We start from the raw sequence: 16985 nt of genomic DNA, 5'->3' as shown, positions 1-16985 counted from the left end.
GTCATTGTTTCAATATGAACAGTCCAGTGTAGCTGTCTGGGAAAGCCTTCACAGCAGTGCTTCTGGAAGTCTGACATGTACATGAGAGAGAGTAAAAGGTTAGACAGAAACAAAGGGAAAGACAAAAGTGTCAGAGAAGACAAGGGATCCAGACATGAATGAAGAATAGCTAAAAGGGAGCCTGAGAAGGGCAGAATAGATATGGGTAGACAATGGTCGCCACTGGTGTTAAAGAAAAAAGAAATGAAGTGATGACTAGAATGAGATGCAGATAAGAGACTCAGTAGGAAGAGCACAGTGGGGTGGAAAAGGGAAGGGATGATAATGATAAGCAAAATATTCAGAGACAAAGACAAATTCAAAAACACAGGGGAATAGCACAAAAAGGGTGAAATCTTCCTAGTTAAACGATGCTGAAACATTGATTTAAACTGTACATTGACGAGAATTAGAAGCCCCTACATCTACTGGGCAGTAAGATGTAATAATTATATAAAAATGCCTCAGTTTGTGAGATGAATATGCTTCAGAGGAACAAAATCCATGTTTGACTTTGACGTTAAGACAATACAAAATGAAAATGTTGTATGTTCAAAGAACATTTGAACATTCTCAACTACTTGAAAACATCTAATGTCCCATCGTTAGACACTTTCCCTTTCTGGTCTTTCCTTCTACTTGCATATTTTAAGGCCTGTGTTGCTTGCAGAGGCAAGAATAAAGTTCTATCTATAGCTTGGTTTTTGCCACGGGCCAGAATAAAATATGAATGTGTCTCCCCGTGCTGTGCCAGTTGAACATTGCAGGCCAAGCTCTGACCTCCAACTGCTCCAGACAGGCTGAACCTCCTGACTGGTAATCACAAATAAGTCTACGTCCCAACATTGAGGAACAAAACCTGGCTTACAATAATATTTTAGATGTCCTTATCCATTATGACACAAGACTCGAAAAAATGTTTGGATAAAGTATTCTGTGAGTAAATGTTTAATAAGTAGCAATGCTACAGTCGCATGCAGCCTATTCCCAACAGGAAACACCAACTGAAAAGTATTTTTTGTGCTCAAGAAAAGCACAGGGCAGACTGAGAGCTGGAAACGATAAGCAAGATAAGACTTAAAGAAATAAATGGTAAATGGCCTGTATTTGTATAGCGCTTTACTTGGTCCTAAGGACCCCAAAGCACTTTACACTATACACAATCATCCACCCATTCCCACACTGGTGATGGCAAGCTACAGTGTAGCCACAGCCACCCTGTGGCGCACTGACATAGGCGAGGCTGCCGGACACTGGCGCCACCGGGCCCTCTGACCACCACCAGTAGACAACGGGTGAAGTGTCTTGCCCAAGGACACAACGACCGAGACTGTCGGAGCCGGGCTCGAACCAGCAACCTTCTGATTACAAGATGAACGCCCAACTCTTGAGCCACGATCGCTCCAAATAATGCTTTTGATTAAAGTAACTTTAAAAAGTCCTGGATTAGTTAAGTTCTTCTTTTCTGTATACACTCTAACCTCTCTCAAAATGTACCTCTATAATGCTTTCTGAACACTTCTAAGTCCAAGTTTTTTAAGTGATATAACCTTGGGAGGGGTTTCTCATAACTACATTTAGCGTTTGGATGTTCTCACAGTACACCAAGCCTATTCAAATGGCACACAAATTGTGTGTGTAGAGCCCTGTTGTTTCTGGCTTTTGGAGACTGAAGAGATAGTTTTGTGTGTGCATTATGAATCCAACATAGTGAAATTTACTTGTGTTGTAACTTTAAATATAATATAGAGACAAACTGTTCCAGGGTCAACCAGGGTTCTGTGTAGATCTCTTGTGTTATTTTTCATATTTAGAACATCCTTATAGTAAACATAATGGTTATAATATAATCACAAAACCATTAACTCTGGATATGTTCAATTGCCATACTATTATTCTTTTTTTATGATTATTAATGACACCCAGTGATTGCACAGTCAGGCAGTGATGGGGTGTCTCCATGGTAAAATGATGTTTAACTTTTGACAGTTTCCAAAGACAATGAATATTAGCAATTATTTCCAGATCTTGCCTGAGAGTTGCTAAGAAATTTCCAGCACATGTAGGAGCGGAAATGAAGCAGAAAAAACATTATGCAAATATATAATTATGATAGGGTGCCAATTTATCACACACTCAGATAATTTATCACACCCAGAAACAATTCAGTTAATTTAATATGCTGCAAGCAATAGTATTCCACAAAGTGCATATTGACCAAAGGCAGGCTGAGGAGAACAGCTGCAGTTCTGGATTTGTCTCCAATAAGCTAAAATGGAGTACCTGTTTATTTACCATTTTAAAAAGAGGTACATACAGAAGATTTAAGGTTATTTTAAGGTTATATACTAAAACTTTCACAACTTGATCTTTCACACCGGAATAAACTTCTTAAATAATCAGTGTTTATTGTTTTGCAGATCTGAATTCCATTTCAGAAATGTATTCTTAAAAATGCATTTTAGAAATGTATTTCTGACCTACGTTGTAATTTCAAATATTATATGAATTATTTAAGATTAGGATTTTAGTGTCTGTTGTGCTATTTTTACATTTATTTTCCTTTTTTTTTTTTCCTATTTCCTTACCTATAATTTTAATGGACAGACTGTTGGGAATCATGGCAGCACAGAAACATATTGATGGCTGTGGGTGACCAGCCTTAACCACATTTCAAAAGAGTCTCATAAAGATGGCTCACGAGATGGCATGTGATCGACCACCATGTATTGATTTAGTGCTTACAAACTCATTTCTGCAGGCATTTTTTTTGTCTGGCCCTGACAAAGGCTTCATGTTGGATCAGATTACTAAGGCTTCATTTCTCAATGAGTTGCTATACACGGATTTACTGGTTTCTAGTTCCTTATTTTTTCTTTGCTGCTCAAAATGATCTCATCAGCTGCTGCACTGTGCATGGGAGGATTTGCTCATCTTGTGCTCCTCTGAAACTTCCTTACTAAACAATGCACCAGAAATTGTAGGAGACTGATGAATCTGACACAGGCCTTTTTCACACTGGAGTGGGCAAGAATGACTAGAAGTTTTTTAATCTAGCCTAGAGCTCAAAAATCTCATTTCAGTACACATTTATTGGATTTTTTGACTTACAAAATCTTAGTCTTTGAACATGTGCATCCTTAATCTTCATCATGGGATGTTTTTGTAGACTTGTGCATGCTATAGTGTGCTTTATATTGTATGTGTTTGTTGAAATACGTCACATTCATCTTACTGTGATAAATTCACATCATTAACAACACACAGCTTTACTGCTTTCTGTGGATGGGGGATAGGAAAAATGTGAAGTCTTGTCATGATTCCCATCTATTTATCACGAGGAAGGAGAGCGAGCTTGAATCAGTATTAATCAAAACATTACCCCAAGGTAGCTTGACTGTGCCAAGCTGGCATCCATTTCCCATTAATGATGTCACATTAGTGATCTGAAGCCCGACACTAGATTATTACTCTGAGTTCAATTAAGGCTCAGTAAACACTTAATAACTTTGGCAGTGAATATGGAGTTGTTGATGACAATAATAACAATACTTCCCTTTTTCCCTTTTGGTTTCAAGTGGGTGAGTGCAGCCCCAATAATGAAGGACTTTAAGAATGCACAGTTAAGAATATATGTGAAATAAATGTCAAACAAAGTTTTTGCCAGACTGTACCTAGTTATTACTGCAATAAATAACAAAGAGCCACATGCCTATATGATTCAACGCTGCTTTCCTTGAGGACACTGAGAAGTCTTGGATACAGTAATTACTGTTTTGTGGTTTCGTTGTAATATTTAGAAACAGTTATATATTTTGCTAGATGTTTTCTGGTCCTGTGTTCTTGCTATAGAAAAAAAAGTGGGAAAAGAAACATTAACTTACAGATCCATTATTCTTAGAAAAAATGTGCTTTTACTCAGATTGGGGGTAGCTGCTCCATAGGGGGCAGGGAACTTAAAAATCTACTGTAGCAGCAGGATCTTCTGTCTAAATGCATTCTTCTCTTTTGTCTATTTTAAGCAAAACTTAGCCACATATCTGAAGATGTAAAATCTAAGTATCATCCCGATGATTCTCAGTGGGTTACATGTGCTGTCCAAGGCTTCATCAGTGTTTACATGGCTGCATGCCAAATATCCTTGGGCAAGATACTAACCCCATGTTTGCCTACTGGTGGTGGTCAGAGGGCCCGGTGGCGCCAGTGTCCGGCAGCCTCGCCTCTGTCAGTGCGCCCCAGGGCAGCTGTGGCTACAATGTAGCTTGCCATCGCCAGTGTGTGAATGTGTGTGTGAATGGGTGAATGACTGAATGTAGTGTGAAGCGCTTTGGGGTCCTTAGGGACTAGAAAAGCGCTATACAAATGCAGGCCATTTACCATTTACAACTGAAATAAATACAAAGTAACTCCATTCAGCAGTTTTTGCAAGCAACATAACTTCACTAAAAGGAATAAAAGGCCCAACAGGAAGTAATATGGACTATTAAAACATAATAGAATCTTCAATTTGCGTTTAATGTTTCTTTTTGCTAATGAGATCCCATTACTAGTGAGTGAGAACTGATATAAAGCTATAATCTTAACATCTGACTAGCAGCATTGTACTTGCCTTAAAATTAAGCCTCAGCTATTTTAAGACCATTTTTTTTATTATATCAGAAATTATGTTCTGCTTTTTATCCACCAAGGAGGCAAAACCATAAGAGCATAGTGAAGTTCTTTGTGACAGTTTTGTTTGCCTGTTTGTGTGGTGTCTCAGTGTCAGATTAAACAAAACTAAAAAATATGAAAGAAAATGAATAAAGAAAACTTCCACGCCTAATTTAATGAAAATGGTGGAGGATGAGCAAAGGAAGAAATCAATACATTGTTTTGAATCTGAATACTCATGTTTAGTATATTACCATTATGCATGCCCATCCAGTGTGCCAAATGTAATCATTTTAATCCACATAATGCATTTTGCCAATCAGAAATGTGTTAATGTAGAATTTGTAGCAGTGATATGCGTCATGAGAACACATTTTTATCTCCAATACAAAATTCTCCTGTGGCGTCTAAGACATCTTAAAACATTTTCATGGTTTTGTTTAAGGACTCGTGCCATGCTAGGGAAATATTGGGGTCTGACTTAAAGCACAGAAAATATAGAGCTACTTAAAACACAGGTTTGTTTGAAACTGCTATACTTTATGACTGTAAATCCCCGTCCTCTTTTTGTAGATATCGTTTCCAAAAATGTAAGGTGAACAACGATAACAAAAAATATTATTTACTCTAAACTTTAGTTACCTTCTCGCCATAGACATTGATACAAGCTTTTCTATAAAAAAACATACGTTTGTTTTGTTCTTTTAGTTATTGCATTCAGTCAGAGAATAATGTGACCTTGAAAGTTACTTTCAAAATAAGTGCGATACATTACTACCGAGCCTGTTACTGCACTGTTCATGGATGAACCAGTGAGGTGAATGCATTCTGCTGCTTACCTCTGCTCCAGAGTGTGTGTTAGATAGGACTAACAAGAGTCATTTTAAATGGAAATTGGATGGATTTGCTTGTTATTAATGTGAAGACCAGTGGCCCCATCCCAGATGCCCTCAGGACTGTGTTGGCAGAGCAGCGGTGTGAGTCCTAGGCCAGTCACTGAATATCTGAAGTAGTTAGTCACTCCTTGGACTTCTAATGCATTTGGTTTTGGGGAAATTATATTCTGAGAATAAAGCTTTTGTGGTTTTAATCTTGTATGTTTGCATATAGACACATTAAAGGTTAATGCATGAGTCAACAATCTAGTTGGGCCATTGAAGAAAATGAAAACATGCAAGGGCTAGGTTAATAAGTACATGGCAAATTCTGTGAAAACAAGTATTAGACTAAATTTTAATTAATCTATTAAATTAGACACATAGTGCAGCCAAAACCCAATAAACAATGCCAGCCACAAAGAACTTCACTATGCTTTTATGGTTGACAGTAATGAACCACAGTACAATCACATAACCCTTTGTCCTCTAGACAGACATATTGAGCCTGTAGGCTTGGGCCATTTTATCCCACTGGGAGGTAGTTGTTGACCATCCAAAACAAAGCATTAGTCACATTAGCAATTTATCACCGTCCACCATTAGCTCATTTTCCTGTCAGTCTCTCTACTAAATACAAAGAACAGTGCACTTCAAGTCAGTTATTTCTGAGAGAGTATCTCCATTTAAATCTAAGACTATGGAAGATTTCGAATAAGTTTAGTTTTATTCTTCAAATCTTAACCAAGTCAGTATGCATCACCCATTAAATCATGGCCAACAAAAAATAAATCATAAATAATTGTTGCATCACTACAAAGTCAAATTTGTTTTATTTGTATTAGTGAGGCTGTGTATTTAGACAGCAAATCTGATTTAAGTTTGATTTATGAATTTCATCCGTTTACATTGCCACATAAAATGCAGTAAAATAAAAATATCGAGAATAAAGAACACAAAAACAACACTTTTAACCTACTGTCATTCATAATTTATTTTAACAATTTGATATTACTGAAAGACTGCATTCATAAATTACAACTTTGATAATTTTTTTGATAACAACAAATTTATAAAAGAAACACCTGCTTGGTATGGGTGTTTTTGGATAAGGGCTGCTTTATTTGAGACAACATATATGAGATCTACAGTAAAAGAGACTGAGAGGAGAGGATGAATTGCTGGCCCAGTACACTAAAAATGTCAAGGATAAATAAATAGAGGTAGATCTTAATTTTAAATTGGTCACTTTTATGGATGAATCATGTCTTTAAATTTCTGTAGCTGAAAGATTAATAGCTTGTTAATCTGTCTCTATAGTTAATCTAAGGAATTCAAAGAACTGGAGATTAAATTGATGTAAATGTGAATATGGACATTTGTGTGTGAAAGTACTATATCCTAGAGTTTTGCAATTACAGTGAGTTCAGGTCAGTCTTTTGTTCAAAACTCTAGACATAATGATATTTTATCATCCTATTAATTTTTCCTCTATAAAAAACAAATGCTGAAACTGCATCAAACAACAGGTTTTCCACAGATTTCCCTTCTATAAATGTTTTTAAAACATAGACCAGTACTTAAATAGGATGATTTAAACTCAGAAAATTAAAATATCCATCAACTTCATAATTCTGAGCATTTTTAGCATGTTAATTGATTTAAATTTGTGATACAGAACAAATAACCAAGGAACCCTACAGTCCAACAGAGAAGGTTTGTGAGGGTACTGTAAACAAATACTTTATGCATAGCTTGAAATAACGATGTTTGCAGTGGAGTTTTAAATTTTATTGGCTAAAAAAAGTTTTATCATTACTTTATACGAAACATATTTATCTTGCTCAAAGTGGAGACCCATGACTCTTTTTACCAGGGATTAAAAAGCCGCCCACTGACACAAGTCAGCATTTAATTGACGTGACAAGTGGCCTCTGTCACTTGACCTTCACAAATGATGTTAAATGACAGTACATTAGATTTGAACTTGATACATATAGTAGGTGAATGGACAGATATGACAGCCAAGAAGCAGCAGTGTATGTTTGAGACTGTGGCTTCCTTATTTTAGTAGGAAACAGTAGGACCAACTTAAAGATAGTATCGTTGCAAATGTTAGATGATGGCAGGAATCATACAAAACTACTTATTTTTCTGAAAAAATATAAGCAGTACATGCTGTGCAATCAACAACATGGGTGGGCTGGCCTTAGCCAAGTGAAATGTCCATGCTGAGTAATCTAAGCACCTGGCACAGAGACACTCCGTGGATGTACAAAACATGCTCATAAAAGCAGCACAGCTACCACTGAGCACGACACATTTCCTATGACACCTGCCATTTCTTTTTTTAGTATGTTGCTCACAGCTGCATGATAGGAACAAAACCAACATCATGCAGTTAATATGACAGGGATCCCATAAATCTTAATTTCATGCGTGCAGTGTTCATATTTCCATAATTCTAATTTCATTTTCAAGGAGAATGTCTTTCAGACAACCAACCTACCTCGTTTGTCAAAATTATGCTTAATATCGTCTTCTTTGCACATCATATCTGGATGTCCTTGGATGCCAACTCCATAGTCATCTAGGACCTTCCCATCACTAAGCTTGTTGTGGATCTGGTTGGGTGTGGAGTTAAGTGAGTGCCCGCCTGCGTCCACCTCGTCATCACAGTCGTAATCGTCAAGAATTGGAGTCTCACGAATAGGCATTCCAATGACAGAGCTGCCATGCTGGTGTGTGCTTCGAGAACCCCGATAACTGTCACGGCCCTGCGGTCCGAGCAGAACGGAGGGAATGTAGTGGATCTCATGTGTGGCCTCGGTACTTGCACTCTTTTGGGGGATACGGCGACGCTTGCACCATCGATGGCGGGTATACAGCACAAGGGTGAAAAGGAGGATTAGGAGGAGGAGTGCTATGAGGCCTCCCTGGATAAAAGTAAAACAAAGGAGAAAAAGACTGAATATCAGGAAGGCACACAACGACAACTCTTAATGAGAGCAAATTCAGAGAACTTAAGATATTTTACTGGTAACCAGCTTTAATTTTACAAACTGCAAAATAAAGAGAGGGCTTTGCATCTTATAATAACAATTATAATCACCGCCTCAGTGCCAGTTATATTAGGCTGAATGCCAATTAGCACAATTTGCCAGCTAATAAAGGAGGTCTGGCAATCAACACTTTGACATGAGAGTTCTCAAAGCAACATGAGGCTAACAGAGTTCTGAGAAAGTCTATTTGTACCAGTCTTTAAAAATAACAATAATCTTACACTGTGGAGAAAAGGGTATTGCAAGTTTGATCTAATCAACAAGCATGTCACATTTTCACAAATTTAATGTATGTATACTCAATTTGTTAATATGAATGGTAACTAGGCTTCTATGTTCTATCTCCAGTCTCTGTGAGACAACACAAGCTGATGAGGGGCGAAAGTATTTTATACATGAAAGAGGAAGAAAACAGAGCATAGCCCTATAGCAATGAAGACATCAGCAAGCCATTAGAAGATAGGAAGGCTACAGATACATGTAACACACTGTATTCGGCACATGGAATACAGTGAACTGAACTGAACATGTACAGCAGATATAAAACACAATAAAAATAAATAATACTAAAAACTACCACAAACCAAACTCTGCAGTTCTCAGGAATCATTTTACATCATGAGTTGCAAATCAAATCAATAAAGTGAATAAATGATTTGCATTATACTATGTACATGCCACTGCTGTTTCCATTCCTTATTTGAAGTCTCACTAACAACTACAGACAGAGGTTCAGCATAAATAATTTTCTTTGTAGCAATGTTGCATCTCAACCCCCCTCGGAATGAGCACACATACCAATACACAAAGGTTATTAGCCCGTTTTGCCCTCTCTTTCTTCCCTAAGCCCTTACTATACCCCTGTAAATTCACCAAGGAGCATCACATTTCTCCAAGGTTCATTCAATATCTGACCACAGAAACATCAAACACCGCGCCATACGCAGTTGTTGGATGATAACGTAAATCCATATGCACAGACAGAATGGTTGGAAGTACCGGAGGGCATGACTTATTCTTTGATTTTTCACACTGGCCCCCAATAGGTGAGACGCAATATTGAATTCTGCAAGACATAGTTACCTAAGGGTGATAAATTTATAATGTCAGACAGAAAACACAGCGTCAGCACTTTTCCAAGTACATAAATAACAGTGCGGCTATATTTACAAAATTATACGGGCACATGCACATATACATGCACAAATAGGAACACAGAAAATCATATGCACACACACACACACACACACACACACACACACACACACACACACACACACACACACAAATACACCACAACAGAGTAATAAATAAAAACCACAAGGGTTCATTCATCACAACATTTAAAATTCCATCTTCATGACTGAAAACAAACCCCTTTCAAATTAGAACTCATGCACTGCCGAGTGTCCATAAATCAAATATGCTGAGGGGTGAGGCAGCAGAGAGGACTAGTATCATACACATGCTTGTCCATTAATCTCCAAAAGGATGGCAGCTTTGGAGAAATATATTCTCAAATTCCCCTTAGTATTTTTCGTCTGCAATGGTTTCCTCTAAACAACAGGAAAAAAAATAGACTGACATTTAATTTTAGGCACAGGGTAATAATGGTGTCACATTCGATGGTTTGGTAGGACAACCATTAAATGATTGTCAAAAATGAAAATAATATGGATAAAATGCTGCCTAAAACATTTACATAGATAGGTATTAGTTCACCTCAATATCCACTTAAAGTGAAATTAAAAAATTAATTGTCACTTTCTATGAAAATGTGATTACACACTCTACAGTGGATCTATATAGTATAACATAGTTTGCCATGAAAACCCATAATTATCCCACTTAAATTAAAAAAAAAAGTGCTGATCTATAATGAAGTGTCAGGTGGTTGCTGTGGAAACTACAAGTGAAACTGGGTTTTGAAAAGAAATTGTATTTCCTGTTGTTGTAGTAGGTCTACAGAAATCCATCATATTCTGTGGTATTTTTTGTAGTGCGGCTGCCATGTGAGGAGAACATATCTCTGAAAACTGGGAAAACAGACAAAAGGCCAAAACTTTGAATTTATAAAAAAGGAGATATATTTTTATAACAACGGAAAAATTCAGAGATGAAATAAAAGGCTTGAGCACTGTGTGGAATGATAGATCTCTCCAGAGGTCCACAGAGGGATTAAAAACCATTACTAAAGCATTTGATGGATGTATGTATCAAAATATCTAGTTAAACTTAGCACATCCGGTCAAGCAAGTGATTATGTGCTAATATGAAAATATCTAGCGGAGCCTGCACCTACTGAACTTGATTTTTTGTCGACAGCAGATGTCTCCTCTCGTCATCTGAACCATCTCTGTGAAAGTTGTCCTTAAGGAGTCCTTAAAGGAGTTATAAAAAGTTTATTCACACTGCACTTTAACTCCTCAACATCACACATGTATGCTGACGTGCTTAACAAGAGAAAACCTTTCTGCTGAGATGATAAATCACAGTGTAACTTGTTCATTTTGCTTGCGGCTTGTGCAATGTGCACGTGCAAACAGCTCCTCCAGTTTTTGTTAACAGAACCTGCACGCGTCCATGAACATGAGAGAAACTACAGACTCCATTGTTTCACAGTACAATGCTTTCCTGAGACATAAGGTGAGAGATTGATTTCACTTTGGTATGTTTTAATTAATGCCTATTTTTAGATTTGACTGGGTAAGTACTGCTTGTCATCATGTTGGATCACCAACTATTATGGAAATACTGGAAAATACTGGAAGACTCTCTGAAAAGTTGCATTGGTGAACTTGTCTTTCAAATACTTTTTTCTTTACCTTTCTATTTTTCTCTCTCAAATTTCCCTCATCATCTAATCTCACAGCAATTTTCTCTGCACTTACCACTGTTCCCACTTTTTCTCTCTCTCTTGCTTGATTACTATATGTCTCTCAGTTTCCATTCTCCCTCATGTTTGATCACATTTTTTCTCTACTCTTCACTACAACAGCCATATAAATTCATAGTGGCAGATGTAGCCATGAGGGAAAATGGGTTTTGTGTTCATCTTCAAACCCTACAAATCCCTGCTGCTTTAGTCCTAAATGACTTTACAGGAAGGAGAGTGGCTGCAAGCCCCATATTTCTACACTTTTCTGAAGATTTAGTGCAGTTCGTGATTATTTTCCTTACTTTGCATTTCTTTTTTCTATTGCTCCTAAATTACTTTGTGTTATTCTTTCTTTTTACCTTTTACTTTTCTCTCTGTAACATCACCCTTTAGCTTTTTATTAGTCTTTTTGCTCTTGCCCCGACTTTTTTTTTTTGCCTTTCATTCCCCTAACCTCACGTTTTCTCTGTACTAGCTACTAGATCATGTTCCCTCCTTCCTTTCATGTTCCCCTGTCAAGCTTGATTACCACCATTACATCCCTTCTCAGTTACTCCTTATTCCCTTTCTTCAGCAGACTGAATTGAATATAGCTATAGACACCAGCACTGAATTATTAAACAATTTTACAAACCTTTTTTTTTCCCAATTGAGAAAGTAACAAATTTACCCTGACTAAACTGACTAAACCCTGACTAAAAATTAACATAATTATCCCCAGATATATACATCTTTAATTTTTAAAAAGGTATTCCCACCTTTAGGATGAAAATAAAACACACATCAATAATATAATAAATGACAAAGAGACAATATTTAAAATTAAAATAACGAATAAACCATTTGTGTAATAATCACAAATGTTGCTCTTGTTTTAAAAATCAAGCCAAACAGCAAACCAATACAAAGCTAATCTAATTTTCTTAACAGTAGATAAGAACACCAATGACAACAACATTTGTCAGAGATTGTGGATGTTAAGTTTTGTTGCTTTTTGCTTCTATGCAACTATGTTGCTACTGTATGGTCGGAATTGAGAAGAACATCTCAGGAGGATGACCTATGGCAGTTTATAAGCCACAAGTCATGCTCTGACACGGTTTGGCAGTCTACCTACCAATATTGATGGAGATTGACTCAGCAATATAATATACTGGTGAGGAAAAAAAAGAAGATGTGAGTCCATTCTGTTATCACTAATGACAACTATTAGGGTCTCTAATTAATGTAGTAAACCTATGCCATTCTGGAATCAGGGACTGCAATATACCACAACCTCATCTTAGAAAATCTTTCCACCAACAGAATGGCCTAAGACCTCAAATGCTGCCCACATAGTGCATGTTACTTGCAAACAACACCACCTCCAGTTGTGAAAAACGTGTATATCTTTTATAGTAAACTGGTCAAAACAGTTAAATAATAGCACAATTTTACTGTTATTTAGTAGTTAAATTTCAGTGTCTTCAAAAACTAAAAAGAAGAGAAAACATATGTACAAGGAAAACCAGAAGTAAGATTGAAAATAAGAAGAATAAAAAGAAAAATAAGAAGAAATATGGTGCACAGTTGACAATTGACTATATCAGAAAGAAACAGTTAAGTAAGTAAAGCAAAGTAAAGCCATATATGAGAAACTAAGAATAAAAATACATGAGAAAAAGCAATTTTTGAATATTGCATTAAAGAGGAAACTGATTAAAGGCAAGCAGAATACTGAACTGAATAGATTGGACAATATACCAAGTGACATCGAGTCAGTTCCTTTTTATTAACTGGAAATTCATGTTGAATTGTGGTTATTTGCACCACTGACACACCCATTTTTTTTTTAATCTTACTGTTACAATCTACAGATTATGCAGACTGTGTGGAGTGTGATATGGCAGGCAAACTGGATTCAACAAAAAGCAAGCAGTTTTATTAGGCTGTTAAAGAGTTCAAAAAGTAAAACATAAATTGAAAAAAGGAACTATAAACTGTATTTACAGGCATAAGCAGCACATGGAGAATGTAAACAGACACTGACAAACCCTAAAGGGAAGGCAGCACTGTGTATAAACAGAAGGGCAAGAACAGCAGACAAGAACACAGCTGGGTATCAAGATGCAGGTAAAAGCAATCAAGGACAATGAGATGGGAGGGAAGGTAAAACAAAACTAACTATTTAAATAAAACAGGAAAAGAGAAGTATTAACTAAATGGGGAAATCCATACATTAATGAACTCAATATAGTGGGATTGACACAACAGGATAGAAGTGAGGGAAGAATACTCTACTACAACAAAGAAGCAGATATAAACACTAAGAATTAAACAGAGATATTTAAATAATCAAAATTTGAAAGTCCATAAACTCAAAAGGATCCTGATTCTTAGATCTATTTTTTGTTTGTTTTTTGCTTTTTTAATTTGTTTTTTCTTGATTTGATTTCACTACAAACAGGAACAACCCTCTTTTCATCATGGCCTCAGTTAACTTTTAATGCAACACCATTGTAACACTACGACCATATTACTAGAATCTGGTATGCATATGCAATATCACTTTAATTAACAACACATGAAATATTCTTGAATCCATCCATCCAGTATTTTCCAGCTCCAGCTTTTTCAATTAGGATTAGGATTCAACTTTATTGACATTAGACATGTACAAATACAGGGTAACGAAATACAGTTCATGAGGTCATGAGGGTGCTAGAGCCAGTCACAGCAAGCGGGGTAAACACTAGACAGACAACCTATCACAGGGCTTCTAGAATAAATGTTTTGGGGGTTTTTTCTGAATCTTAACATTCTATGAAAGCTGAAATCCTCTATTATACATATTTAAAAGGAAACATTTTTAACAACACTACTGTGGACTATAACTCTAGCATTTTAAATTACAAGCGAAAAAAAAACATGCAGAAACCTAATATTTTGGATACATTTATTTTTTATCAATTAGTACCCCAGAAATAGGACGCATATATTGGCATGTATGTAAGGTAGATTACATGTTTAAAATATAAAGAGGCCATCTGTAAATCTTCTCAGAGAGAGAGTCTGTGTGTGTGTGTGTGTGTGTGTGTGTGTGTGTGTGTGTGTGTGTGTGTGTGTGTGTGTGTGTGTGTGTGTGTGTGTGTGTGTGTGTGCGCGCGCGCATACCCAGAATCAGAATGCATTCTAAATCAAGTCACCATTAATTTAATCCAACTGTATAAGCAATGTTAAATGAAGGACTCTTTGATACATTAGGAAACACCATCACCATAGCTTCACTGTGTACTTGAATCCAGATCCTGGCCTGTTGAACGAACAAGCAGATGTTTGCTATGTATAAGAAAAACAGCTGATGATCTTAGTCAAAATGTACAACTAAAGATCAAATTGATGCAATACATAAATGTATAAAACTACTTTACTGCAGTGACTGAGTTATATAGTGTAATGAAGAGAAAACAGACAAAGATGCTAAAAACCCCAAATACATGAATGAATTTTAGATGTTAGCTTGTGGTTATAAACCATCTTATAAAAACAGAGTAAAGCTAAAAAACCGGGTAACTTCAGCTTATAATCATGCAATCATACATGAATATTCATACTGAATGTACATTAGAGAAGATGTCTGTGTCTTCTAAATCGATATGGACACAAGAAGCAGTTTATGTATTTCACTATTATAAAAAAAACAAAACAAAAAAACAGACAAAGCTCAATCGAGACAGTTTACAGGGGAGCTTGAATATGGTGGCATCATACATATTTGGCTGGAAAAAATATGACTACTTTGAGCAGCAGACAGTCGAGAGGTTAAGAACCCCAAAACAAAATCTCATTAGACTTTATTATTAATCTTGATTGTAGTGAATGTGCATTAAATATATTCAATCACTGACTAATTACAGACAACAGAGCTAATGAAAGGAGCAGCAACATGCCCAGTCAGGGGTTTGTTATGCTTTAAAATATACAATACAATGCTGTCAGATTCTTTTGTTTGTTCGTTTAATCTGAGCTGTCAGTCTTCTTAAGAGTGGTGAGATAAACAGATGTGTTGTAATAATGTAGCTAAGAAATCAGACTATTTGCATACGCTATTTCCACTGCAATTTCCTATTCATTATTATTATTATTATTACACTTTCATAAATGATAAGCGCAGCATATTTACTTTTATTACCTGAGAAGACATCACGAAGAGTGAGTGAAATGGCTATTTCGCATGTTGTCCGAAGTCTTTGGACAAGAGCCTTTTTTTGACTAGCTTCCTTACAAAATGCATTGTCAGCATTTATTATGATTTTTGCATCTGAGTTTGGTGTTCAGATTTGCACTCAAGCATGCATAGCAATAATAAAGTATGTAGCAATTTCTGTTGTTCTATCTAATCTCTGTAAAATTCTTACGACTCTCAATCTGATGGCATTGCTTCTGTTGAGGACCAAAATAGCACTGTCACCATGGATATCTCAGATGTGTCACTTCTCTTTGGCCCATTCATAGGAAAAAGTAATCTGCAACAGCAGATGTCTAACCAGATGCACATTACATATTTTTTTTAAAAAAGTAAAGGATTAAAGAAAGATTAACTGTAAATACCTTATCTTTGTAAAAAGAAATATCTAATAACTACATATCTGATTAGTTTTGAGCCTTCCACCATCTCTCTCTCGCCCCCTCACTTGAACCACTCTCCACTCTCTTGCTTCAATAGCTCCTACAGAGCCTTAAATTTTTTGACTTTTATGTGTACTTGACAAGCATAACTCCCTAATGATCCTAATAAGCTTCTTTATGCAGTGAAACAACACGATGCAGAGCCAACACATGCAACACATGCTCTGTGGTTTAGCCACCATCTGTGCATAGGAGAGGCAGTGGCTCACTGAACCCCAGTAATCAGCCACCTCCTGCTACAAAGGAAGGTTGGACTAAAACAACCTTTATTGCATACTTAAGAGTAAATTACACTGAAATACTCACACGCTAAACTGCTTGCAGTCAAAAGATTGATCAATTTCAAGATTAAAGAACAAAGAGATCACATGTACGCATTATCCTACAGATGACAATACTCAAGCTATCACAACCACAACACACAAATCCAAGTATGTACTTGTAATATATTTGGGCTTGCTTGAATGGACTGTTTTTGCGTTTATGCCATTGTCTTTCACACAGAGTCTGCAAAGGCTAAACATCATTTCCCTCTCACTCCATTTTTTTCTGTCACCATCTTCTATTTGTCAACCTCCTCCCTGCGCAGTATCTGTTCCCACTATCCCTCTCTCCCAGCAGGAAGTTAAAGTGGCATGTGCCCTAGCATCTGCTCTCCATTCTCTATGTCCAAGTAGAAGTTGCAGTGTGAATGACAAGATGAATGTTCCCATTCCAATTATTTACCTTGGAAATCACATGCCTGTCTATTACTGGGTTTCATTAAGAAATACTTATAGTAATTCTTTCATTCCTGGTAATGCAAAGCATAGC

General features: G+C 36.5%; 1 protein-coding gene across 2 annotated transcripts in view; it reads right to left on the bottom strand.

The window, feature by feature from the left end:
* The window catches only part of astn2 (astrotactin 2), a 299114-nt gene that overhangs the window by 207742 nt on the left and 74387 nt on the right, over positions 1 to 16985 (bottom strand). For both annotated transcript variants that reach the window (XM_080304251.1, XM_026173680.2), the window contains exon 3: positions 8074 to 8500. In XM_080304251.1, coding sequence (XP_080160377.1) covers positions 8074 to 8500 — 427 coding nt within the window. The remainder of the gene's footprint in view (positions 1 to 8073; positions 8501 to 16985) is intronic.

This window comes from Astatotilapia calliptera, chromosome 7 (genome assembly GCF_964374335.1).
Source record: "Astatotilapia calliptera chromosome 7, fAstCal68.1, whole genome shotgun sequence".
NCBI classification, from domain to species: Eukaryota; Metazoa; Chordata; class Actinopteri; order Cichliformes; family Cichlidae; genus Astatotilapia; species Astatotilapia calliptera.
This window is presented reverse-complemented; position numbering and strand designations above follow the sequence as displayed.